Genomic DNA, 25,879 nt, shown 5'->3' on the forward strand with positions numbered 1-25,879 from the left:
TGGCACCTTAGCCACTTGAGCCACAGGTGCCAAGCCTCTTATTTCTTTTTTTTTTTTTTTTTGTAGAGTTAGAGTTTCACCTTATTGCCCTCGGTAGAGTGCCGTGGCGTCACACAGCTCACAGCAACCTCCAAATCCTTGGGCTTAGGCAATTCTCTTGCCTCAGCCTCCCGAGTAGCTGGGACTACAGGCGCCCGCCACAACGCCCAGCTATTTTTTTGTTGCAGTTTGGCTGGGGCTGGGTTTGAACCCGCCACCCTCGGCATATGGGGCAGGCGCCCTACCGGCTGAGCCACAGGCGCCGCCCAAGCCTCTTATTTCTTAATAACCTTTTCTCTAGCTTTATTGCAAGGATACAGTATACAATACATGTAACATACAAAATATGTGTTAATTAACTTTATGTTTTTTGGTAAGGTTTCTGTTCAACAGTAAGACTATTAATAGTTAAAAGTGGCTCGGGACCTGTGACTCAAGCGGCTATGGCGCCAGCCACGTACACCTGAGCTGGCGGGTTCGAATCTAGCCCGGGCTACCAAACAACAATGACGCCTGCAACCAAAAAATATTTGGGCGTTGTGGCGGGCGCCTGTAGTCCCAGCTACTTGGGAGGTGGAGACAGGAGACTCGCTTGAGCCCAGGAGTTTGAGGTTGCTATGAGCTATAATGGTATGGCACTCTACCCAGGGCAACAGCTTGAGGCTCTGTCTTAAAAAAAAAAAAAAAAATAGTTAAAAGTTACAGGCTGGGTGCGATGGCTCATGCCTATAATCCTAGCATTCTGGGAGCCCGAGGCAGGTGGATTGCACGAATTTAGGAGTCCGAGGGAGGTGGATTGCATGAGGTTAGGAGTTCAAGACCAGCCTGAGCAAAAGCAAGACCCTTTAAAAGTAGTCTGGTGGTGTGCCTGGTACCTGTAGTGCCAGCTACTTAAGAGGCTGAGGCAAGAGGATAGCTTGAGCTCAAGAATTTGAGATTGCTCTGAGCTATGATAGCATGGCACTCTACTGCCACGGCACTCTACCAAGGGTGACTAAGTGAGACTCTCTCAAAAAAAAAAAAAAAAAAATTATGCACAGGTCACGTATGCACTGTGTGAGTCATTAGTGCCCCTGCCTTCCATGTTGTTAAAGGGTCAGCTATATTATGTTCCTTCAGTTTGTCATGTTTCTTTGCTTTTTGTGTTTTTTGTGGCCCTCTATTGGTGTTCATGTCTGTAGTAAAACAATCACCTCTTCTCAATGTTACAAAATACCTTTCATAGAGAAAGACTTCCACTTCCCATTTGGGGTTTAGTGTACCAGTTGAGAAGGGTATGATGACTATTCCTGGATAGGTACAGTGGTATAGTCTCTGTACAGCTTCTTCAGCCGCATTCACCATCGGCAATAACTGGACTGCCTTTGTGTCATTGGCCGTAGAAGTTTGTGGCAGCTGTCTAGGTTGTTAATGTCCTAAGAGTCAATGGCCTCCTATTCTCATTTTTCCCATAAAGAGAGACTACTGAGGAGATCCCTCTTGGTGTATGGTCAGACATGGCCTATAAGCAACTGTAGTGGTGCTGGGTTCCAGGTGCAAGTGCTTGGAACAACTGTGGTGCCAGGGTCCTCCTAGCACCCTGTTGTGCCACATGGGTCTTGGGTGTAGGTTTGCAGTCTGGCAGACTAGGTTGCTCACAGAGCCAAGATCTGAGACTCTAGCAGATCAGGCCCAGGGTAGTCAGGTTATAGCTGTGATTTTCCTAGTCAGGGCATAGTACTAGCCTGACTCTGGGGAAGAAGGGAGGTCGTCTGGAAGTTTGGACCTAGGAAGCAGGTTATGGCTGCAGTTGGGGAACGTGAGCCTATGGGGCTCAGTAGTAACGCAGTCCCAGGTGATGAGGTACCATGTGGTAGTGACTCCAGACCCTGGGGTGGTGGAGCTCATCAGTGTCCCAGACTCTGTGAACTCAAGTGCTGCAGCAGCAAGTACCCTAGAATGGCAGAGCACAGTGTCTCAGCTCTCCCACTGCTCTGAGGGACTGGGGAGTGAGATTTGGAAATAGCATAGCAACTGATTTCACTCCCAGGGAGAGAAGTATCTCAGCAGTTCAGACACTAGGGGGCTGATCCAGTTCCAGAGAAGCCTACAGGGTGAAGTGTCTCAGCTCAGCCACTGCTCTGTTTTCCTAGGACATAAGGTACTACAGTCAGCTCAGTCCTCGGATGTATAGCTGCTAACCATGGCCAAAGCACCAGTTCTGCAGAGGGCCCTGTAATGCTTCAGCTTACGCCTTGGGCAGTGTGACTGTTATGGGTGGCCCAGGCACTGTTTCCTGGGATGCAGGATAATGTTTCATCTTAGGCAAGGGGAAGACATGACTACTTTAAGTGGGCAAGGTACTGTTTTCTTAAGAGAGAGAGCACTGTTTCAGCTCTCATCTGAGCGAGTAGGGAGAAGTATAGGCAAAGTATGTAGCTCCACCTTTTCTTAGCCCCAAGAAGAGGAGGCTGTGAATATTGGGGCACCAGGCTGGGATGGTTCAGTGGTGACTTAGCCTCAGGGACAAAGGAAAACTGTGGCTAATCACCCCTGGAACAAGACACACTCCAGCCGTAGTTCCACTTCCAAGATGGCCTAGTGCAGGAGGTGGGTGTGGGACAGTACCAGATTCTTTGTGGGGAGCATAGCTATTTGTAGTCCAGGCAGCTCCCTCAGCTGGGCATAGTAACTGAAGACTACGGGGAACTTAGTGGTAAAGTCCCTGTATATCAAGGGTGTTAATGGAGTTTGTCTTATCCTCTTACCTCCTTACTGAAGGGAGAAGTTCCTCCTGGTTCCTGCTGATCCAAGTTGAAAGGTGGGGTGGTGGAGACCTGGTATTTCCTTCCCTTCTCTATGTGGTCATCCTTAGTTTCTGTGCTCACCAGTGTTTCTGTTACTGTTCTGATGCATTCCAGTGCTCTTTCTCAGTTATTTTGTTATAATGTACTTGTTTGCTCATTGTTCTGGTTTTTTGAGGGCATGAGCTATAGGGGCTTCTAGTCTGCCTATCTTGCTGATGTTGCCTGCCTATTATATATTGGTAGAGCAGTCGAATTTATCCCTCTTAATTTAAAATTTATGTCCTTTGACCACAATCTGTTTTTCTTATGTGAGGGTTTAAAGTTATAAATTTACAAACTCGTGCCTTTAATCCCAGCATTTGGGATGCTGCAGTGGGAAGATCCCTTGAAGCCAGGAGTTCAAGACCAGCTTGGGAAGTATAGCAAGACCCTCCCCTGCCCCCTGTCTCAAAGAATAATAATAATAAAAATTAAAATAGCTACATGTGGTGGCATACACTTGTAGACCTAGCTGCCTGGGAGGCAGGGGTATGAGGCTTCCATGAGTCCAGGAGTTCATCATGCCATTGTGCTCCGGCTGGGTGATAAAGTAAAATCCTCTTTCTAAAAAAAAATTTTTTTTAATTTCCATTGAAATTTTACGTGGTATTTTCATTGTGGTTCAGATCTAGTATTTGAAATTCCAAGTGAATTTGAGAGGAACATATATACTCTGATTGTTGGGAATGGAATTTTAATTATGTCTAATAAATCAAGCTTATTCTATTTATTTTTGTTTGCTTAACTTGAGATACTTAGGATGTCTTGTACTATGATAGTACATTTTGTCAATTTGGTCCTAAATTCTATCCATTTTTTAGGCCGGATGTAGTGTCTCATGCCTATAATCCTAGCACTCTGGGAGGCTAAGACAGGTAGATTGCCTGAGCTTACAGGTGAGAGCCCTTACCAGCATGAGCCAGAGTGAGAGCCCGTCTCTAAAAATAGCCAGGTGTTGTGGCAGGCACTTACAGTCAAGGCTACTTGGGAGGCTTAGGCAAGAGAATCACTTGAGCCTGAGAGTTGGAGATTGTTGTGAGCTACCGACAGTCTACCTAGGATGACAAAGTGAAACCCTGTCTCAAAAAGTAAAAATAAAATAATTAAAATAAATGAAATAGAGAGACCGTAATACAACAATCGCTGGGGACTTCAACAGCCCACTCTTAGTATTAGCAGATCATTTAGACAGAAAATCAACAAGAGTCTACCTAGGATGACAAAGTGAAACCCTGTCTCAAAAAGTAAAAATAAAATAATTAAAACAAATGAAATAGAAAGATAGACCGTAATACAACAATCGCTGGGGACTTCAACAGCCCACTCTTAGTATTAGACAGATCATCTAGACAGAAAATCAACAAGAGTCTACCTAGGATGACAAAGTGAAACCCTGTCTCAAAAAGTAAAAATAAAATAATTAAAACAAATGAAATAGAGAGATAGACCGTAATACAACAATCGCTGGGGACTTCAACAGCCCACTCTTAGTATTAGACAGATCATCTAGACAGAAAATCAACAAACATTGGATTTAAATTGTACCATAGACCAAAAGGACATAAAAGTTATTTATAGAATATTTTCACCCGACAGCTGAAAAATATTCATTATTTTCATCAGCACATGGACCATTCTTGAAGACTATGATAGGACACAAAACAAGTCTCAAAAAAAATTTAAATACAGAAATCATATCAAGCATTGTTATCTGACTGCATCAGAATAAAAGCAGATATCAATAACAAGAGAATATTTGAAGCCATACAAAAACACCAAAACTAAACATGTTCCTTAATGACCAACCAACAGGTGAAGGAAGAAATTAAAAATGAAATTAAAAGATTCCTTTAAATAAATAAAAATACAACATATATATATATATATATTTTTTGAGACAGTCTCACTATGTTGCCCTCAGTAGAGTGCTGTGCCATCACAGCTCACAGCAATCTGAAACTCTTGGGCTCAAGCGATTCTCTTGCCTCAGCCTCCCAAGTAGCTAGGACTACAGGCACCCACCACAACACCCAGCTATTTTTTTTATTTTTGTCATCATTTGGCAGGCCTGGCTGAAACCTGCCAAACTCAGTGTATGTGGCCAGCTCCCTAGCCACTGAGCTACAGGTACTGAGCCAAAAAATACAACATATTAAAACCCAAAAATGGTGGTGTCCGTAGCTCAGTGGGTAGGGTGTCGGCCACATACACTGAGACTGGCGTGTTTGAACCCTGCTGGGGCCAGCTAAAACAACAGTGACAAAAAAAAAAAATAGGCATTGTGGCAGGTGCCTGTAGTCCCAGCTACTTGGGAGGCTGAGGCAAGATAATTGCTTAAGCCCAAGAGTTTGAGGTTGCTGTGAGCCATGATGCCACAGCACCCTACCCAGGGTGACAGATTGAGACTCTGTTCTCCCCCTCCCCCCCAAAACGCAAAACTTATGGAAAACAGCAAAAGCAGTGTTAACCAGCAGGCTTATAGCAATACATCAAAAAAAAACTAATGAACATTTCAAATGAACAATCTAACAGTGCACTTCAGGAAACTAGAAAAGAACAAAGCAAACCCATAATTAGTAGAAGAATTAATAATGATCAGAGTAGAAATAAATAATACTGAGACTAAAATAAAAAAATCAATGAAACAAAAAGTTGGGTATTTAAAAACAAAAAAAGTGAACAAGCCATCAGCTAGACTAAGAAAAAAAGAAAGACAATCCTGGGCGGTGCCTGTGGCTCAGTGGGTAGGGTATCGGCCTCATATACCAAGGGTGACAGTTCAAACCTGGCCCCAGCCAAACGGCAACAAACTGCAACAAAAAAAAGCCAGGCATTGTGGTGGGCACATGTAGTCCCAACTACTCAGGAGGCTGAGGCAAGAGAATCGCCTAAGCCCAGGAGTTGGGGGTTGCTGTGAGCTGTGACACCACGGCATTCTACCAAGGGCGATAAAGTGAGACTCTGTCTCTTAAAAAAAGAAAAAAAGACAGAAGATCCAAATAAATAAAATCAGAATTGAAAAGGGAGACATCACAGTAGATACCACATAAAAATACAAATGACTCAGAGACAATTATGAAAACTATATACTAAGCAGTTAAAAAACCTTGAAGAAACATAAATTCCTAGATGTACATAAACTACTAAGACAGAACCAACAAGAAATAGAAAACTTAGACCAGTAACAAGCAGGGACATGGAATCATTATTAAAAGTCATCCAACAAAGAAAAGTCCACGACTGGATGGTTTTACCACTGAATTCTACTACAACTTAAAAAAATTAGTACCAAATCTCTTAAAACCATTATAAAAAAATTGAAGTAGAGAAAATTCTTTCAAACTCATTCTATGATAACAAAACCGGATGAGGAGGAGGACACAACAGAAAAAACTACAGGCCCTTATCCCTGATGAGCAGAGTCACAAAAACCCTCAAAAAAATACTAAGAAACTGAATCCAACAACACTTTGAAAAGATATTAAATATCATGATCAAATGGGATCATGCAAAGATAGTTCAAAATATACAAATCAATAACTGTCATTCTATTCATCAATAGAATAAAGGGACAGAAACCATGTGAGCATCTCACTAGATGCAGAAAAAGATTTTGATAAAATTCAACATCCTTTCATGATAAAAACAGTGAATTATGCATAGAAGAAAAGTACCTCAACATAACAAAAACCATATGAGACAAATCAATAGCTAACTTTATTGAATGGGGAAAAGCTGAAATGGTAAAGCTATAGAGACAGAAAGCAGATTTGTTTGCTGAGTGCAGTGGCTCACGCCTGTAATCCTAGCCCTCTGGGAGGCCGAGGTGGGATTGCCTGAGCTCATGTGTTCCAGACCAGCCTGAGCTAGTGCCAGACCCCATCTCTAAAAATAGCTGGATGTTGTGGGGGGTGCCTATAGTTCCAGCCAGCTACTTGGGAGGCTGAGGCAAGAGAATCACTTGAACCCACGAGTTTGAGGTTGCTGTGAGCTATGACACCACAGTACTGTACTGAGGGAGACAAAGTGAGTCTCAAAAAAAAAAAAAGAAAAAGATTTGTGAATGCCAGAGGCTCAGGGGAAGGGAGAGCAGGTTATAACTGCCCAATGGGTAAAAATTTTATTTGTGTGTGATAAAAATGTTTTGCAACTAGAGGTGGTTCTTTTGTAACACTGTGAATATGCTAAATGTCACTGAATTATTCATTTGAAATGATTAATTTAAAGTTATATGAATTTCACCGTAATTGTTAAAAAGTAAAATAATACCAAAAGTATGTATTGATACCTGCTTTTATTCTGATGGAGTGAGATAACATTGCTTGATTAGATTTCTGTTTTTAAAAATTTTTTGAGACTTGTTTTGTGTCCTAGCATAGTCTTCAAGAATGGTCCACGTGGTGATGAAAATAATGAATATTGGGCAGCGCCTGTGGCTCAGTCGGTAAGACGCCGGCCCCATATACCGAGGGTGGTGGGTTCAAACCCGGCCCCAGCCAAACTGCAACCAAAAAATAGCCAGCCGTTGTGGTGGGCGCCTGTAGTCCCAGCTACTTGGGAGGCTGAGGCAAGAGAATCGCCTAAGCCCAGGAGTTGGAGGTTGCTGTGAGCTGTGTGAGGCCATGGCACTCTACCAAGGGCCATAAAGTGAGACTCCGTCTCTACAAAAAAAAAAAAAAAGAAAATAATGAATATTTTTCAGCTATCGAGTGAAAATATTCTATAAGTAACTTTTATGTCCTTTTGATCTATGGTACAATTTAAATCCAATGTTCTTTGTTGATTTTCTGTCTAGATGATCTGTCTAATACTGAGAGTAGGGTATTGAAGTCCCCAACGATTGTTATGTTAATGGTCTATCTCTCCATTTCATTTGTTTTAATTATTTTATCTTTACTTTTGAGACAGGGTTTCACTTTGTCATCCTAGGTAGACTGTCGTGGCATCATAACTCACAGCAACCTCCAACTCTCAGGCTCAAGAGATCCACTTGCCTCAGCCTCCCAAGTAGCTAGGACTATAGCCACCCACCAGAACTCCCAGCTATTTTTTTTTTTTTAAGAGATGGGGTCCCACTCTTGCACAGGCTGGTGTCTAACTCCTGAGCACAAGCAATCCACTCACCTCAGCTTCCCAGTCTCCTTTTATTTTATTTAACTATATTTTATTTTATTTATTTATTTTTTGAGACCGATTTTCAATCTGTTCCCTTGGGTAGAGTGCCATAGCATCATAGCTCACAGCAACCTCCAACTCTTGGGTTCAAGCAATCCTCTTGCCTCAGTTTTTCTATTTTTAGTAGAGACGGGGTCTTGCTTTTGCTCAGGCTGGTCTTAGCTCTGGAGCTCAAGCTGTCCACCCACCTTGGCCTCCCAGAATGCTAGGATTATAGGAGGGAGCCACAGCGACAGCCCTAATTTATTTTAGAGGTAATAAATGCTTTATGTATTTGGGTGCTCCAGTGTTGGGTACATATATTCTTATAATTATTTTATTCTCTTGCTGAATTGATCTCTTTATTATTATATATTTCTTTGTCTCCTTTTATAGCTTTTAACTTGAAGTCTCTTTTTTTATATGTATAAGTATTCCTGACCACTTTTGGTTTCCATTTGCATTAGATATCTTTTTCCATCTTTTTATTTTCAGTCTATTTGTGTCTTGTCTTTTAAGGTGTGTGTCTTGAAGGCGATATATAGGTGGGTCTTGTTTTTTTGTTTTTGTTTTGTTTTTAATCCATTCAGTCTATATCTTTTATATAGGGCAGTTTAATTCATTTGCATTGAAAGTTGTCACTGATAAGTAGAGACTTCTGTCATTGTATTGATTGTTTTCTGGTTGTTTTGTAGATACTTTGCTTCTTACTTCCTTTCATTTAGTTTTGTGAGCTTCTTCCTTTCATTTAGTTTTGTGATTGGGTGATTTTTGGTAGCAATAAAGCTTTTTCTTTCTCCTTTGTGTATCAACTCTACCAGTAAGTTTTATAGTTTTTAATGTTTTCAAGATGTTGGTAATCTTTTCATTTCCAGATGTAAGGTTCCCTTGAGCATTTCTTATAAGGCTACTCTACTAGTATATTCTCTTCGTTTTTCTTTCTTTTTTTTTTTTTTTTTTTTGAGACAGAGTTTCACTCTGTTGCTCTAGGCTAGAGTGCCATGACCTCAACATAGCTTATAGCAACATCTAACTCTTGGGCTCAGGTGATCCTCTTGCCTTAGTTTTTCTGTTTTTAGTAGAGGTGGGGTCTTACTCTTGCTCAGGCTGGTCTCAAACTCCTAAGCTCAGCCAATGCCCCTGCCTCAGCCTCCCAGAGTGTTAGGATTATAGGCATAAGCCACCATGCCTGACTAGGGATTCCTTTGTATATGACTGGATGCTTTTCTCTTGGTGCTTTTACAATTTGTTCTTGGTCTTTTTGACATTTTGACTATAATATGCCTCAGAGAGGACATGTTTGAGTTGAATCTATTTGCAGTTATTTGAGTTTCCTAGAGATTGACTTTTTAATTGTAGCAGTTTTTCTTTTTTTTTTTTTTGTAGAGACAGAGTCTCACTTTATGGCCCTCGGTAGAGTGCCGTGGCCTCACACAGCTCACAGCAACGTCCAGCTCATGGGCTTAAGCGATTCTCTTGCCTCAGCCTCTCAAGTAGCTGGGACTACAGGCGCCCACCACAACGCCCGGCTATAATTGTAGTAGTTTTTCATTTCTGAAAGTTTTATATGCTTTTTTCAAATTAAACTTTTGATTGTTTTTATTTACTTATCTCATGATTTGTTCTTTTATTTCTCTAGATATTAAATAATTACATTGTATAAGACCAACCTGAGGCTTGGTGCCTGTGGCTCAAGAGGCTAAGATGCCAGCCATATACACCTGAGCTGGCGGGTTCGAATCCAGCCCAGGCCCTCCAAACAACAATGACAGCTGCAACCAAAAAATAGCCGGGCGTTGTGGTGGGTGCCTGTAGTCCCAACTACTCAGGAGGTGGAGGCAGGACAAGCACTTGAGTCCAGGAGTTGGAGGTTGCTATGAGCTGTGATGCCTCGGAACTCTACCCAGGGTGACAGCTTGAAGCTCTGTCTCAAAAAAAAAAAAGACCAAACTGAGCAGGAGCAAGACCCTTTCCCCCAAAATAATAATTACATTATATTCAGTATTAAATGGTTCTAATATTAGAAGTCTTTAGGGCCATTTAAATTTATTGACTCTCTCTTCCCCCATTGTGGCTCATTTCCTTGTATGTTTGATACTCTTTGATTGTGAGCTTATTTTTGATTCATCTTGATATGAGTGAGACCCGACTCCTAAAAAAATGGAAAAACCCAGCTGGGCACTGTAGCAAGCACCTGTAATCCCAGTGGCTTCCGGAGGCTGAGGCAGCAGGATGCCTACAGCCCGAGTCTGAGGGTGCAGTGAGCTATGACGCCATTGCACTCTGCTGAGGGCATAGGGTGGAACTCTGTCTCGTTTTTCTTTTTTTTTTTGTAGAGACAGAGTCTCATCCCATGGCCCTCGGTAGAGTGCCGTGGCCTCACACAGCTCACAGCAACCTCCAACTCCTGGGCTTAGGCGATTCTCTTGCCTCAGCCTCCCGAGTAGCTGGGACTACAGGCGCCCGCCACAACGCCCGGCTAGGAACTCTGTCTCAACAAAAAAAAAAAAAAAAGAAAGGAACCTGGTGCCTTAATTGTATTTGCCTTCCCCTAAATACTATCAGTATTTTTTCCTACCAGAATCCAGATTATACTTTTCACCCAAGACATTTTAGGATCTTAGTCTTATCTTAGAGATTTTATTATAAGTTCATCTCCCCTACCAATTGTTTGTCCAAATCTATGTTTCTTAGCCACAAAATCTGTCTGTGAGACTGCTGACTTAAGCTTTTGCTTTCCTTTTTGGAGGCCCAAAGAGGTGAAAAGTGGGCTTTTGTTCTTGTTACTTCCTGTAGCAGAGTCTGGTTCCAAAATAAAGATTTTGAGGCCGGGTGCTGGGTCTCATGCCTGTGATCCTAGCAGTCAGGGAGGCTGAGGCAGCTGGATTGCCTGAGTTCGTGGGTTTGAGACCAGCATGAGCAAAAGCCAGACCTGGTTCTAAAAATAGCCGAATGTTGTGGCAGACGCCTGTGGTTGCCACTACTTGGGAGGCTGAAGCAGGAGAATTGCTTGAGCCCAAGAGTTTGAGATTGCTGTGAGCTATGACACAACAGCACTCTACTGCATGAGAAAAAGTGAGACTGTCAAAAAATATATATATATATATTTTGTTTTAGGCCAACTTTCTTTTTTTTGTTCTGTAGCAAGAGAATCTTCTGTAGTATCTAATTTGCCAAATTGCCATTAGTGTAAAGCTCTTTTTACTTTTTAAACCCCTTACTAAGAATTTTATTCTGAAGTAATATACATATAGTATCAAAATTCAAAAGAGAACACAACATTATAAAATAAAATTGCTCTTATTTTTGTAGCCCAAGCGATAACTACGAGTTTTTGGAATTTTTGTATTAAATTAGAGTAGGATACAAGTGATAATGTAAAATCTTAAAAGAGATAGAATTTAAAGATAATTTATAATCATGGATTAAGATGGGGCTAATTGTGTTCCTTACAGAATTGCCCCACTTGAAAACTAGTATTAGACCTAAATGTCAAAGTTTTTGGCATACATATTTCTTTGTCTTCAACGCTTATCAAGTTAATATTATGTGGTATTCTTGTATATTAATGGTAAGAATTGTATATACGGAATTCCCATCTATACCTAGACATCTTTTCTGAAATCATATAATTTTTAGTAGGGCACACCTAACTCACAAAGTTAAAAACTTTATTTGCCTTAAATATTTGAAAAATGAGAATTTTAGAAGTGTTTTAAGTATAACAGTGCCTTGTGACATAAAAGCAATCTTAATAAGCTATTGTAGGAATGTAATTAAAGATAGGGATGAAGGAACAATATAATACTAATTTTTGCTCAATCTTCGACATATTCTGGTGCCTTGGCAAGTTATTGAACAAAAATGTTAATTTTTTTTTTTTTTTAGAGGCAGAGTCAAATTTTATCACCCTCGGTAGAGTGCCATGGCATCATAGCTCACAGCAACCTCCAACACCTGGACTTAGGCAATTCTCTTGCCTCAGCCTCCTGAGTAGCTGGGACTACAGTGCCCACCACAATGCCCAGCTATTTCTTGTTGCAGTTTGGCCGGGGCTGGATTCAAACCCACCACCCTTGGTATATGGGGCCAGCGCCCTCCCCACTGAGCCACACGTGCCGCCCCCCAAAAATGTTAATTTTCTTATCTCTGTAATGGAAATGATTTTGCCTAAATTATATAGGGTAACATAGTAGGGAAGACAAAGATTTGTTTAAAATATTTCGGCTCAGCACCTTTAGCTCAGTGGCTAGGGTGCCAGCCACATACATTGGAGCTGGCAGGTTCAAATCCAGCCCTGGCCTGCCAGACAGTGACAACTGCAACCAACCAACTACAGTGGCAGGTGCCTGTAGTCCCAGCTACTTGGGAGGCTGAGGCAAAAGAATTGCTTAAGCCCAAGCGTTGGAGCTTGCTATGAGCTGTGTTGCCATGGCGGCACTCTACCCAGGGCAACAGCTTGAGACTCCATCTCAAAAAAATAAAAAATTTCATAAATATCCCAATGTCAAGTATTAAGTGCATTAGTTGATCAGATATTTAAACTCTTTCAGCTTAAACAATAGAAGAAAATGGAATTGAATATGATGTCAGCATGAAACAGTCTAATGATTCGCTAAGAGTCAACCATAATGATAATGAAGAGTCAAAAACAGATGCTCCGGTATTTGAGGTAGGGATTCAACTGAGAACTTTTTTTCCATCCCAGGGAACAACAGCATGGCATTTAACAACCCTTTACACTTAAGAGATAGTTGTTATATTTAATGTGTTAAAAATGTTAACATTTAATTATTTATATATTTTATTATAACAATGTATTTAGCCTTATAATATCAAGTGTTACTTAATGCTTTGAAATATTCATAAAAATTTGTATACAAAGAAAAATCTGGGCTGGGCACACTGGCTCACGCCTGTAATCCCAGCACTCTGGGAGGCCGAGGCGGGTAGATTACCTGAGCTCATGGGTTTGAGACCAGCCTGAGCAAGAGCAAGACCACATCTCTAAAAATAGCTGTGTGTTGTGGCATGTGCCTGTTGTCCCAGCTACTCAGGAGGCTAAGGCAAGAGAATTGCTTGAGCCCAAGAATTTGAGGTTGCTGTGATCTATGACTCCATGGCACTCTACCAAGGGCCACAAAGTGAGACTCTGTCTCAAAAAACAAACAAAACAAAATCTGTAGGTTAATTGCATTCCCATTCACAGTTTTTTTTTTTTTGGCCAGGGATGGGTTTGAACCCGCCACTTCCAGCATTTGGGACCGGCGCCCTACTCCTTGAGCCACAGGAGCCGCCCTCACAGTTTTATTTTAATAAAATTGAGATAATGAAATACAATTAAAATCAGCAGTTTTCCTTAGGAAATACTTGTATCATTCTGTGTGAATTGACAACCCTTGGAAAGAGTAAAATGAACAACTAATTGAAAAATGGTTGTCTTTGCCTTTTTAGTATACATATTCTATTTTTAAAAAAATATTGCCAATATATCTTACAAAACCAAAGTGATTTTGTTTTTTTTTATAAAAGCATCTAATCTGTATGGACTCCAAGGATTCTTCCTTTGAACGAAATGATACTCCCATAGTTTTACCCATCACTACTCCGGAAGCAAATCATTCACTCACATCACAGAATATACCAGGGCCCTTGACTCAGACCCAGACCCTTTCTGCAGAGCAATTCCATCTAGTTGACCAAAATGGGCAACCTATTGAATATGAACTTAAAGCACTGGGGGATTCTAATGCACAAATGGTGAGTATATTTTATAAGTAATTAGTTTTATGCTATTTCGCAAAATGCATTAGTCTTACTATATGACCTTAATTTCTTAACACTTTGACTTACACTGTTAAAAATACTGTTTCCATAGCTTTCATTTTTGAGTAAGGATTTTATAAGATTTCCATTTAATACTACAAATAGTACTTTAAATCAGTGCTTCTTAGTCACTATATCTAGGCATGCTGGTGCTTTGAGAATAGTTGGAAATTTAACATCAATTGTAACTTGTGCTAAAGTGCCAGAGTTCACGTGTAACTTACATTTTTAATAACTGTGTACATTAAACTGACCTGAAGGTTTTTAATTTATCAACATCTCATTCACTAACCTGCATGCCATATGTAGTCTGCTTTCTTGAAGAAAAAGCAATGGTGGAGGTACTACTGATGTACTAGGAATTAGACATACTACCCTTTCTAATTTTTGTAGGTAAGTACATGTTGTATGAATAATAATCCATAAAGGTCAAAAAGATTTAACTGTCTAAATACTTTTAAAGCTGGTAGCCAAAAGTACTTTTGACCAAGTTCATAATTTGAGTAGAGATGAAAGACAGTTTTGATTGAATGCAGAAAATTACTTAGTAAAACTTTTAACCTTTGGTTAATAAGAATATACTGAGATAATTATTATCATACTTTGAAGTATAATATGTCTTTTGCTTTCCTGAATTTTCCAGATTTTCTACAGATTGAGTATTTATTACTTCCACAATAAAATTGTTTAAAAACATGATAGTGGCTCAGTGCCTGTAGCTCAAGTGGCTAAGGCACCAGCCACATACACCAGAGCTGGTAGGTTCGAATCCAGCCCAGGCCCACCAAACAACAATGACAACTACAGCCAAAAAATAGCCAGGTGGTGTTGCGAGCACCTGTAATCTCAGCTACTTGGGAGACTGAGGCAAGAGAATCGCTTAAGCCCAAGAGTTGAAGGTTGCTGTGAGCTGTGACACTATGGCACTCTACCCAGGGCGACAGCTTGAGATTCTGTCTCAAAGAAAAAAAAAAAACACGATAGTGTCAATGATAAATTATACCACAATTAAGCAACTATTTTACCTAGAATTGGTCCTTACGTGTGTTTTAATTATTTATTTATTACTATTATTATTTTTGTTTTTTGAGACAAAGTCTAACTTTGTTGACAGCCTTTGGTACAGTGCCGTGGCATCATAGCTCACAGTAATCTCAAACTCTTGGGCTCAAGCGATTCTCTTGCCTCTGCCTTCCGAGTAGCTGGGATTACAGGTGCCCACTATTTTTAGAAGTGGGGGTCTCGCTCTTGCTCAGGCTGATCTTGAACCTCTGAGCTCAGGCAGTCCACCTGCCTCTGCCTCCCAGAGTGCTAGGATTATAGGTATAAGCCACCATGCCCGGCCTTTATTTATGTTTTTAGTCTAGAGTATTCCAGAGTGTCATTTTACTCCTGTGTGATTCAGCTAAATTGAGTTATCTAGATTCTGGGGTAGAAAGTAATTGATTGAGAGGTTACTGAGTGTATTGGAGTCATTTTTGTTTATGTTCAGGCTTAGCATATTTCTAGGCCTACACCAGGACTGAAAAATAAAGGTAAGCTTCTGTAGCTGCACTGCATCACTGACAGAGGTTAATATGCAACAAATAATCTATATGTGAACCAACTACATTTTAATTTTTCATTTCCAAAATGAAATACTTATATAGTTTCTCTTGTTATTTGACGTTTATTCTAGTTTCAATCAGAACACTTAGAAAGTATGTTTTTTACAACAGAAGTATCAAGGAGTCTAAATGTAAAGGGTTATTTCATACGTGGTAACTCTCCTAAAAAGCAAAGTTGTTCATTTTGAACAACTCAAAGTTGAGTTTTCAAAAAGTTAGAGTTACCATTCTCTTTGTAACTGGATTAAATTTTCTATACAAAGTTATTATAAAGGTGATTTTATATTGTGTAAGTAAGAGATGAGAAAAGGGGTTATTTAAAACCATGAAATGGTATGAAGCATGGAAGAAACAATATGAGACTGAATTTTCTCCAAAAAACTGAAGATCAGAAAGTGATAATATTCTGGGAAACTTAGTTGAACTATTTGGTTTTGGTCTTTTAATTTTTAGTGTAGTTTCAGGTTGATCCCAAATTGAGCAGGAGAAAGAGATTTCCAAATATGAACTCACTGTGCACATGCATAGCCTCCCTCATTAACATCATCTCCAACCAAATGGAACTTTTTGAAAGAAATATAACTTTTCTTTGAAATATGACTTTTTATATAGAAGCTATCAAGGAATTAGTAAAGATTCTTTAATGGATAAATCTACAATGGATGAAGAGCTTTTGGAGGAAAGCAGGGTTAGTATCGTGAGTTTTTTTGTGTGTGTGTGTGTGTGTGTTTTTTGGCTGGGGCTGGGTTTGAACCCACCACCAACCCAGCATATGGGACCGGCGCCCTACTCCTTGAGCCACAGGCGCCACCCATCGTGGGTTTACTAGAAAGTGTACATAAAGTCTTTTACCCAGTAAGTAAAGGACTACTCAGCTAAGGTTTCCTGATAATTTTCATGTTCTACCTTAAATAGAATGTATTACAGCAGATGACTTTTCAAAACTATGTTAACTGTCCCAGCAAAGATTAAAAGTAATTAGCTGGGGTTTTTAAGTAGGAAAAGTGATATTTTCACCATTGTCAAATTATATGAATTGAATAGTCTTTTTGGGTACAATGTGGAATAAACTAATAGAAGAGACTCTTCTTCACTGTGGTTAAGAAGCATAGTTTTAAAAGTAAGGGAATATTCCACAGATAGTCTTAATTATGAAATTTTCCTACAATTGAGTAAATTATTAAAAATTAGGCAGCTCCCATAAAAGTGGGTAGGGCACTGGTCACATACACTGTGGGTTCGAACCTGCACTGGCCCAGCTAAAAAAACAATGACAAGGGCAGTGCCTGTGGCTCAAAGGGGTAGGGCGCCGGCCCCATATGCTTGCTGGAGGTGGCAGGTTCAAACCCAGCCCTGGCCAAAACCTGCAAAAAAAAAAAAAAAAAAAAACAATGACAACTGCAACAAAAAATAGCCAGGCGTTGTGGCGGGCTACGTGTAGTCCCAGCTACCAGGAAGGCTGAGGCAAGAGAATCGCTTGAGCCCAAGGGTTTGAGGTTGCTGTGAGCTGTGATGCCATGGCACTCTACCCAGGGCAATAGCTTGAGACTCTGTCTCAGAAAAGAAAAAAATCAAAAACAATTCCTTATGTTTAAATTGTATTTTAAAATAACCACATCACTCATATTTTCTAAGAATGAATGAAATCATATTTTTCACAGGTTTTTAATCTCATTATGAGAATAAGGAGTTTTTTTGTTTGTTTTTTGCTTTGAGACAGAGCCTTAAGCTGTTGCCCTGGGTAGAGTGCTGTAGCAGCACAGCTCACAGCAACCTCCAACTCCTGGACTCAAGTGATTCTCCTGCCTCCGCCTCCCAAGTAGCTGGGACTACAGGCGCCTGCCACAATGCCCAGCTATTTTTTGGTTGCAGCTGTCATTGTTTGGCGGGCCCAGGTTGGATTCAAACCCACCAGCTCAGGTGTATGTGGCTGGCGCCTTAGCCGCTTGAGCCACAGGCGCCAGGAAGAAGGAGTTTAGAACAATATTGTTACTGTTGCCTTTTCAAGTCCGGGAGAGATTTTTGGTATTGTTTTGTTTTTGTCTTTTTTTAGGTTAAGTAGCATCATTAAATATTGGGAGGCATTACAGAATAGTAGTTAAAAGGAGTCATGTTGCTTGAGTTTGAATTATAGCTTGCCACAAAATAGCTCTGTGTAACCTTATAACCTCTGGGTGGCAGTTTCCTTGGTGGCACCTGTGGCTCAAAGGAATAGGGCGCCGGCCCCATATATCAGAGGTGGTGGGTTGAAAGCCAGCCCCGGTCAAAAACTGCAAAAAAAAAGTATATGCTACATGTACATGTGATGAGGTAATATATCTGAAGTATTGCCACTTAGTATGCACTCAACAAATGTAAATGGTTATTATCAGAGTTTACTGTTGCAAGATTTTTTTTTTTTTTTTTTGTAGAGACAGAGTCTCACTGTACCGCCCTCGGGTAGAGTGCCATGGTGTCACACGGCTCACAGCAACCTCTAACTTTTGGGCTTACGCGATTCTCTTGCCTCAGCCTCCCAAGCAGCTGGGACTACAGGCACCTGCCACAACGCCCAGCTATTTTTTCGTTGCAGTTTGTCCGGGGCTGGGTTTGAACCCACCACCTTCGGCATATGGGGCCGGCGCCCTACTCACTGACCCACAGGCACCGCCGTTGCAAGATATTTTGATTTTAAGACTTGATACATCAGGGGCGTGAATTATCCTGAGCGTGGCTCCCAGAAGGGTTCCTGAGAAATTAGTGATCAACATGCCTGGTAACCCACGTTTCCAAGAAAAAGTCTCAACAGTTAAAAAGAAATGCAAAAAGAAAAACTGACGGTGAGAAGAAGTTGTCAGGGAAAAGGGTTAGAAGCACAAGAAAAAGAAATAAAAATCTTCCAAAGCATCTGTCTTCTGAAGGACAAACAAAGCATACTAATACAAAACAAATAAAGGTAGTACCTAACAAGGAATACCTGGCAACCACTTTCAAAGAGTAGCAGAGAGCATTTGCAAACAATAATGGAATTGGTCATAATAACAATTTTGAGTAATAGTAGAGAAAAAGAAGAAATACAGTATCATCTCAATTTACTGAAAAAATGATTGCTACAACTTTGTGAAACCCTGAATGTCCCTCCTGAGAAGCTGAACGATTTAACTCATGTGTCAAGTCTACTGGATGTGGAATGGGCAGGGGAGCAAGCTAATAAAGAAGGTCTGGCATTATTGCAGGAAGAAGTAGAAAAAATGGTAGAGACTGCAGAATTGATGACTGAGAATATTCAGAGCGTAAAGAACAGAATTGAAATTCTGGAAAGTGAGGTAGAAGAGGAAGAGAAGACACTAAAAAAGTGCTTCAAATGGATAGTAGTAGTGTACTCTCTCTTCTAGAACTTTCTCAGAAAAGTCTCAAAGCACTCACACTTCAGAAAGCAAGTTTGACACTAATTCCAAACCAGAATGCTCTTCTAAAGGACTTGGATGTTCTTCATAACTCTTCCCTGATTAAGAACATGTTAGCATTCATTGAAGAAGCCTATAAGAACCTGATTCCAAGCGGTGCCTGTGGCTCAAAGGAGTAGGGTGCTGGCCCCATATGCCAGAGGTGACGGGTTCAAACCCAGACCCAGCCAAAAACTGCAAAAAAAGACAAAAAAGAAACTGATGCCACCTGAAGAGTTTTTTTCTTAGATTGTTCCATAGTAATGTTTATGATTTATAAAACTGTTAACCTGTGATGATATTGCAGAGGGTGAGGCTTCTGCAGGATTTATTATGTCCTGATATGCACTTTAAAATTAACCTCTGTAGGTCTATCATTAGTATCTAATAGTTCTGAAAACTCTTTTTAGCAGTTGTCACATCTAGGAAATCAACATTTATATTGTTGTATCTGCAATTACTTGCCCAAAACCATTAAAAGAATGGTAGGCATGACCTAATATTTATAATGGGTAAATGGAACTCATTTATTGGTTAAATGTGGAATTGTGATGTGTAAATTATGTACAGTACCTAGTATGGAAAAGCATAGGAGTTTGCTATTACTAATTCTGTAGCTGACGGGTTGCATTTTCTGCCTGATTATTTGGAAGCTGGAAAATCCTCACTTTTTTACCTACCTCCTTAGTCTTTTTGGAAAGTAGTTAAGAATTGCCAAGTATGTTTAACTTAGGAGGTAGCATCAACATTTTATTTCATTGGTAGGTAAGTGCATCGATTTATTTTCTACTGTCATGAAAGCATATCTTTACTTAAGAAAATTATTTTAAAAGAAACTGTAGCACATTTATTCCCCTACAAAAAAAAAAAACAAAACCCTTTCTTATAAGCTTTTCCTAATGTATAATTAGCTTATATATATATGTGTGTGTGAATAAAGTGTCAAATATATATATAAAAAAAGACTTGATACATCAGCAATGTTTTCATGTTTTAAATAGCAAGAAGGAAGTCTGGGAAAGTGAGTTTGAATGATTAAGAAGAGCTACCTATACCTGGCTCAGTGCCTGTAGCTCAGCGCCTAGGGCACTGGCCCCATTCACCAGGGCTCATGGATTCGAACCCGGCCCAGGCCTGCCAAACAACAACTACAACAACAACAACAACAAAAAATAGCCATGTGTTGTGGCGGGCACTGGTAGTCCCAGCTAGTTGGGAGGCTGAGACAGGAGAATCACTTAAGCCCAAGAGTTTGAGGTTGCTGTGAGCTGTGACACCACAGAGTTCTACTGAGGGAGACATACTGAGACTCTGTCTCAAAAAAAAAGAAGAGTTATCTACACCAGAGAGAAGACTCTGGTAGACTTTGGATAAAATAATAAACCTGTATCGGGCGGCGCCTGTGGCTCAGTCGGTAAGGCGCCAGCCCCATATACCGAGGGTGACGGGTTCAAACCCGACCCCTGCCAAACTGCAACCAAAAAATAGCCGGACGTTGTGGCGGGCGCCTGTAGTCCCAGCTACTCGGGAGGCTGAGGCAAGAGAATCGCTTAAGCCCAGGAGTTGGAGGTTGCTGTGAGCTGTGTGAGGCCACGGCACTCTATCGAGGGTCATAAAAGTGAGACCCTGTCTCTACAAAAAATAAATAAATAAATAATAAACCTGTATCAATAGGAGAGTGTTGGGTGGCGCCTGTGGCTCAGTCGGTAAGGCGCCGGCCCCGTATACCGAGGGTGGCGGGCTCAAACCCAGCCCTGGCCGAACTGCAACCAAAAGAACTGCAACCAAAAAATAGCCGGGCGTTGTGGCGGGCACCTGTAGTCCCAGCTACTCGGGAGGCTGAGGCAAGAGAATCGCTGAAGCCCAGGAGTTAAAGGTTGCTGTGAGCTGTGTGATGCCACGGCACTCTACCAAGGGCCATAAAGTGAGACTCTGTCTCTACAAAAAAAATAAAATAAAATAAGAGTGTTAGTTAATAAAATGTATAGGGTGTCTAAATGTCTGAAAGCATTAAATAACCCCAATTTCCTAGTATGTTATGTTTTCAAAACAATAGGCTCAAAATGGTTTTTTCAACTTCATATGCTTTTTTTAGTTGATATTCCTCTAAATTTGAGAGAGTGGTTTCCATTGTTAAGCTTAAAAAATTACAACAAGGCTCTGGCACCCGTAGCACAGTTGTTATGGTGCCAGCCACATACACCGAAGGTGGTGGGTTCGAACCTGGCCCAGGCCAGCTAACCAACAATGACTACTATAACAAAAAATAGCCAGGTGTTATGGCAGGTGCCTGTAGTCCCAGCTACTTGGGAGGCTAAGGCAAGAGAATCACTTGAGCCCAAGAGTTTGAGCTTGCTATGAGCTGTGATGCCATGGCCCTCTACCGAGGGCGACATAATGAGACTCTTGTCTCAAAAAAAAGAAAAAAAAATTGTCCTTGTGTTTTCAGACTTTTGAGACCCTCTGTAGTGTTCTTTATGGATCAAAGGGGATATATATAAATGCAGAGATATAAAAATAAATCTTGTTTAATTAGACATTTAAGAAGTTACTGTGTTTTTTTATTTCTTTTTTTTTTTTTTAAATTAAATCATAGCCGTGTACTTTAATGCAATCATGGGTACCATGTGCTGGTTTTATATGCAGTTTGACATATTTTCATCATACTGGTTAACATAGCCTTCCTGGCATTTTCTTAGTTATTGTGTTAAGACATTTATATTCTACATTTAGTAAGTTTCACATGTACCCTTGTAAGATGCACCATAGGTGTGGTCCCACCAATTACCTTCCCTCCACCTATGGTCCCCCCTCCCCACAAGTTACTGTTTTTAAAAGTAATGAAAATGAATTAAAATATAAAGCAAATGATTATCAAAAAAATAGGTCAAACATGTATGAATAATATAGTAAGTAGCAAAAAGTAATTGTATTAAGTCTAGGCAGAGCCTTGTATAGATTACTAAGTAATTAGACTGTACTCATATATAATGGTTAAGAGCATAGGATGTAGATTCCAACTGCCTGTGTGAATCTTGGCTTCACCACTTATCATTTATGAGACCTTAGGAAAAAGTATTTATATGCTTCACTGTTTTCATCTATAATATGGGGGAAGTAATAGAATCCACCATAAGGGTAGGTAGGTATTTAATAATTTATTTAACTATTTTGTTAAATCAGTCTAGGCACATGCATTTGATTTTTTCTTTTAATACTCCCAAGATGATCGTTGCCAGCCCATCAGAAAATGGACAGGTACTTCGTGTAATTCCATCTACTCAGACAGGAACGGCACAAGTGATTTTACCTCAGGGGCAGCTTGTGGATGTGAAAAGTCCTCAGGGTGAGTAATAATGGGATAATGGGGTTTTGAGAATGGTATAAGGAACAAATATATATTTTTAAATATTGCCTCATGAAAATCAGTGTTAAAATTCATCTCTTTAGGTAAGATTGTGAACTGAATAATTAGGAAACATTTTCTTGGCCCAAATAAATTTCAAGTTCATTTTTCAACTCCCATCTAGGTTAGCTGTCTATTTCATTTTGGAATTCTATGAAGCTGGTTGACTCCTGCTTCCTCCCAAATGACCAGTGAGCATAAAATAAATTCTTCTTAATTATAGTAGCAGTAAGAATAACAACAATGATAACAAGAATATTGTGCTAATAACTGCGGAAAAGTTTTTATATTTGTATTTCCATCAATATTTTTCTTAGCCATGTGACTCATTACTTGAACTACCCTTTTTATCCTTTTGCTCTTTTCTTCTTTCCTTTGTCCCTTCAAATTCAGAAGAGAGAATCATGCTCCGTTTCTTTTTTTATCTTTCTTTACCTCCTTGATAATATTTCTATTATTTCTCTTCCTTTTGCTTCCCTTCTTTTCCATCTATTAGAATCTCTTTTCTAACGTTATACCTACATTATTTTGTTGCTCCTTTGTAGCCAATGGTTTAGGTAGATATTTTTACCTTCGTGTTACAATTTTTTGTTATTTTAACAATTATTAAAACTTAAGGAAAAAAACAGCTTGCAGAAAACATTATAAACATTGTATGTAGTTTTATGTTTTCCTGTTATAAAACTCTTAATATGAAAATTATTTCTAACAATTTTATATCCTAGGTGTTCAATTTAAATTATGAAAACTTATATACAAAAAACTATCATAATTTATCAGAGAAATCCTCAATGGAAAATAAATTCAGTTATCTTTAGCTTCAGATAACTTCTTCCTTTATTTTTTACAAATATATGTTTAGTTAGGTCTAATGTTCCTCTGTTCTTGTTTTTGTCATTAAGATATCTCTGAAGAGAAACCCAGTGACAGAAACTTAACAACTGGAAGAATAAATGCTTTAGCAGACAATCCAAGTAGTTACATTCTTCATCCACAAACATGCCTCACATTGCCCAAAAAGTCAGTGACCAGGTGAGTCCTTGGGAAAGAGGATCTGATGTTTTGATGTCACCATGGAAATAATTTTATAAATAATCTTATTTAAAGCTAGAGGGCTGTAGAAAAGATCAGAAATTCAGGAAATAGAAGAAACAGTCATCAAATATCTTTAGTTATTTTATTGGGATCTTGGGCAACAAGGAAGCTACTCTGGAAACTATGGTACATGTCAAAAGTGCTACTTTTCAGTGACACTTATTATCTTTTAAGCATTATGAAAACATTTAACATTGAAAGAGTTTTTATAATAAAGAAATGTTCATTCTGGTTCCTAAAATTTTTTAATGGTTTTCTCACATTTTATGCATGTAATTCCTCTGTGGTAAAGTATTTAAAATGTTTATTAACTTCCATTTCAGTTTTATTTTTGCCTTAAAATAACACTGTTTGTGATAATTTGGGGAAAATATGTACATGGTTTATGTATTATTTATATTCTTTTAATTGTTCTATGGAAGTATTTTTGAATTAAGATAATATTTATGACATTTAATCTTAGAATTTACTGTTATCTTCCCGAGATCTTAGCCAGAAGGTCTAGAAATGATATATGTGTTACTTTTAACAAATCACCTGGCCCAGGCATGGTAGTTGACACTTGGAATCTCAGCACTTTGAGAAGCTAAGGTAGTAGGATTGCTTAAGGCCAGGAGTTCGAGACCAGCCTGGGCAACATAGTAAGACTCTATCTCTACAAAAAAATTTAAAACTTAGCTGAGCATAGTGGCATGTGCCTGTAGTTCTAGCTATTCTGGAAGCTGAGGCAGGAGGATCTCTTGAGGCCAGGAGTTTCAGGGTTCAGTAAGCTCTGATCAGAACACTACACTTCAGCTTGTGCAATAGAATGGGACCCTGTCTCTAAGAAAAAAACCAAAAGTCACCTGAACATCCTTTGTTGGCTTATTTTTTGTTAAATGGAAAACAGTTATAAGTAGAAGACTATAAACTTTGGGAAAGAGATCTAAAATACCCAAATGTATTGGAACTACAGGTATCTGGAGATAAACCAAACTTAGGCCTTTAGTTTATCATTGAATAAAATAGTAATGATTTTAAAAATGATAGTATACCTATGAGATCAATATGTAGTTATTGTTAAAATTGCTTATTGATGACTTTAATATATTATCTTTGACATTAAGAGGATAAAACAGTTGAATGCCTTTTGTGTGTGTATAGAACTACGGTATATGTTTAAATATATTCCTCCCCGATCCCAGAATGCCTGAAGAACCTTTTCTAGCTCCTCTTCAGCCCCTTTCTTGTAACACACCTGTATGGGCCTGTCGTCTTAGGAGCTGTGAGGTGAGTTGAAAATAATCATTTACCTAGAATTACTTGACTGATTATAACACAAATGCTCACTGTTGACTACAACTAATAAAGGCTATGTCTGTAATATTTTGTGTTTATGCTAATCCTGATCTTATCTATTATTTTATTCTTTAGAGATCATAAGCACTGTTAAAGCAATGGTAATATGCATCTCTTCAGACTTCACTATTATTTCTTCTCTTGCAGCTCTTCCCTCATATTCTCACCAGAAAATTTTCAAGGCTCATTTATTGACCTTATATTCTTTCTCTGCATTTTCTCTTTTGGAGCACTTAACTACTTTATTTTTCTTGTTTTTGTTTTGTTTTTTTGGAGGGGTGGGGACAGAGTCTCATTTTGTCACCCTCGGTAGAGTGCTGTAGCATCACAGCTCACAACAACCTCCAGTTCTTGGGCTTAGGCTATTCTCTTGCCTCATCCTCCCGGGTAGCTGGGACTACAGGCGCCCGCCACAACGTCTGGCTATTTTTTTGTTGCAGTTTGACGGGGGCCGGGTTTGAACCTGCCACCCTCGGTGTATGGGGCCGACATCCTACTCACTGAGCTACAGGCACCACCCTACTTTGTTCACTTTTGACTCTTACATTTATAAAAACAGTTCTCCCATCTGTATTACCAGTTCTTTAATTCTGCCCTTACTTTTGCCCCGATCACAAGGTACCTACTTGAAGCTTGATTTGGCTTCTATAAATTTACTATTATCTCAAACTGAAATTGTCTACTATGCCACAGCTAGCTCCGTTTCCTGAATTCCATGTCTGTGAAATGACAAATATCATTTTTTTAGACACCGAAGCACAAAGCTTTAGACTAATTCCTTCCTTTCCCACATTTAGGTAGTCAGCAGATTCTTTTAGTTTTTCCTTTAAAGTTTCTTTTTTCTTTTTAGCCCATTCTTCATTGACCTTTGTCCTTTTGTGCTTAATTATAGTAAGAGCCTTCCGCCATTATTTCTTTGACTCTTCCATTTCTGGTCCCTAACAAGTTATATTATATTTTCTGCATTATTTAGCCACTATAGCTTTCAAAGCTTTCCATAATCTGATGTCATACTATTGTGTTCTGTTTTACTTTCTACTTTTATCAAACTCATCTTTTATTCCTTCTTTGTTTTTGTTTTTTTTGGGGGAGGACAGAGTCTCACTTTGTCACCCTTGGTAGAGTGCTCTAGCATCATAGCTCACAACAACCTCAAGCTCTTGG

At 39.4% G+C, this 25,879-nt stretch overlaps 1 protein-coding gene across 14 annotated transcripts in view; it reads left to right on the forward strand.

Moving 5' to 3' along the window:
• The window catches only part of CARF (calcium responsive transcription factor), a 69,301-nt gene that overhangs the window by 11,762 nt on the left and 31,660 nt on the right, over positions 1–25,879 (forward strand). For 6 of the 14 annotated variants that reach the window (XM_053597889.1, XM_053597898.1, XM_053597890.1 and 3 more), the window contains 6 exons: positions 7,239–7,308; positions 12,572–12,690; positions 13,551–13,778; positions 22,102–22,222; positions 23,185–23,314; positions 24,562–24,646. In XM_053597889.1, coding sequence (XP_053453864.1) covers positions 12,613–12,690; positions 13,551–13,778; positions 22,102–22,222; positions 23,185–23,314; positions 24,562–24,646 — 642 coding nt within the window. In that variant the 5' untranslated portion in view covers positions 7,239–7,308; positions 12,572–12,612. Of the gene's footprint in view, positions 1–7,238; positions 7,309–12,571; positions 12,691–13,550; positions 13,779–14,153; positions 14,238–15,999; positions 16,140–22,101; positions 22,223–22,406; positions 22,474–23,184; positions 23,315–24,561; positions 24,647–25,879 lie in introns of those variants that run through there. The other 8 variants (XM_053597894.1, XM_053597892.1, XM_053597896.1 and 5 more) reach the window with 5 other exon arrangements.

Source organism: Nycticebus coucang, chromosome 7 (assembly GCF_027406575.1).
Source record: "Nycticebus coucang isolate mNycCou1 chromosome 7, mNycCou1.pri, whole genome shotgun sequence".
In the NCBI taxonomy this organism is placed as follows: Eukaryota; Metazoa; Chordata; class Mammalia; order Primates; family Lorisidae; genus Nycticebus; species Nycticebus coucang.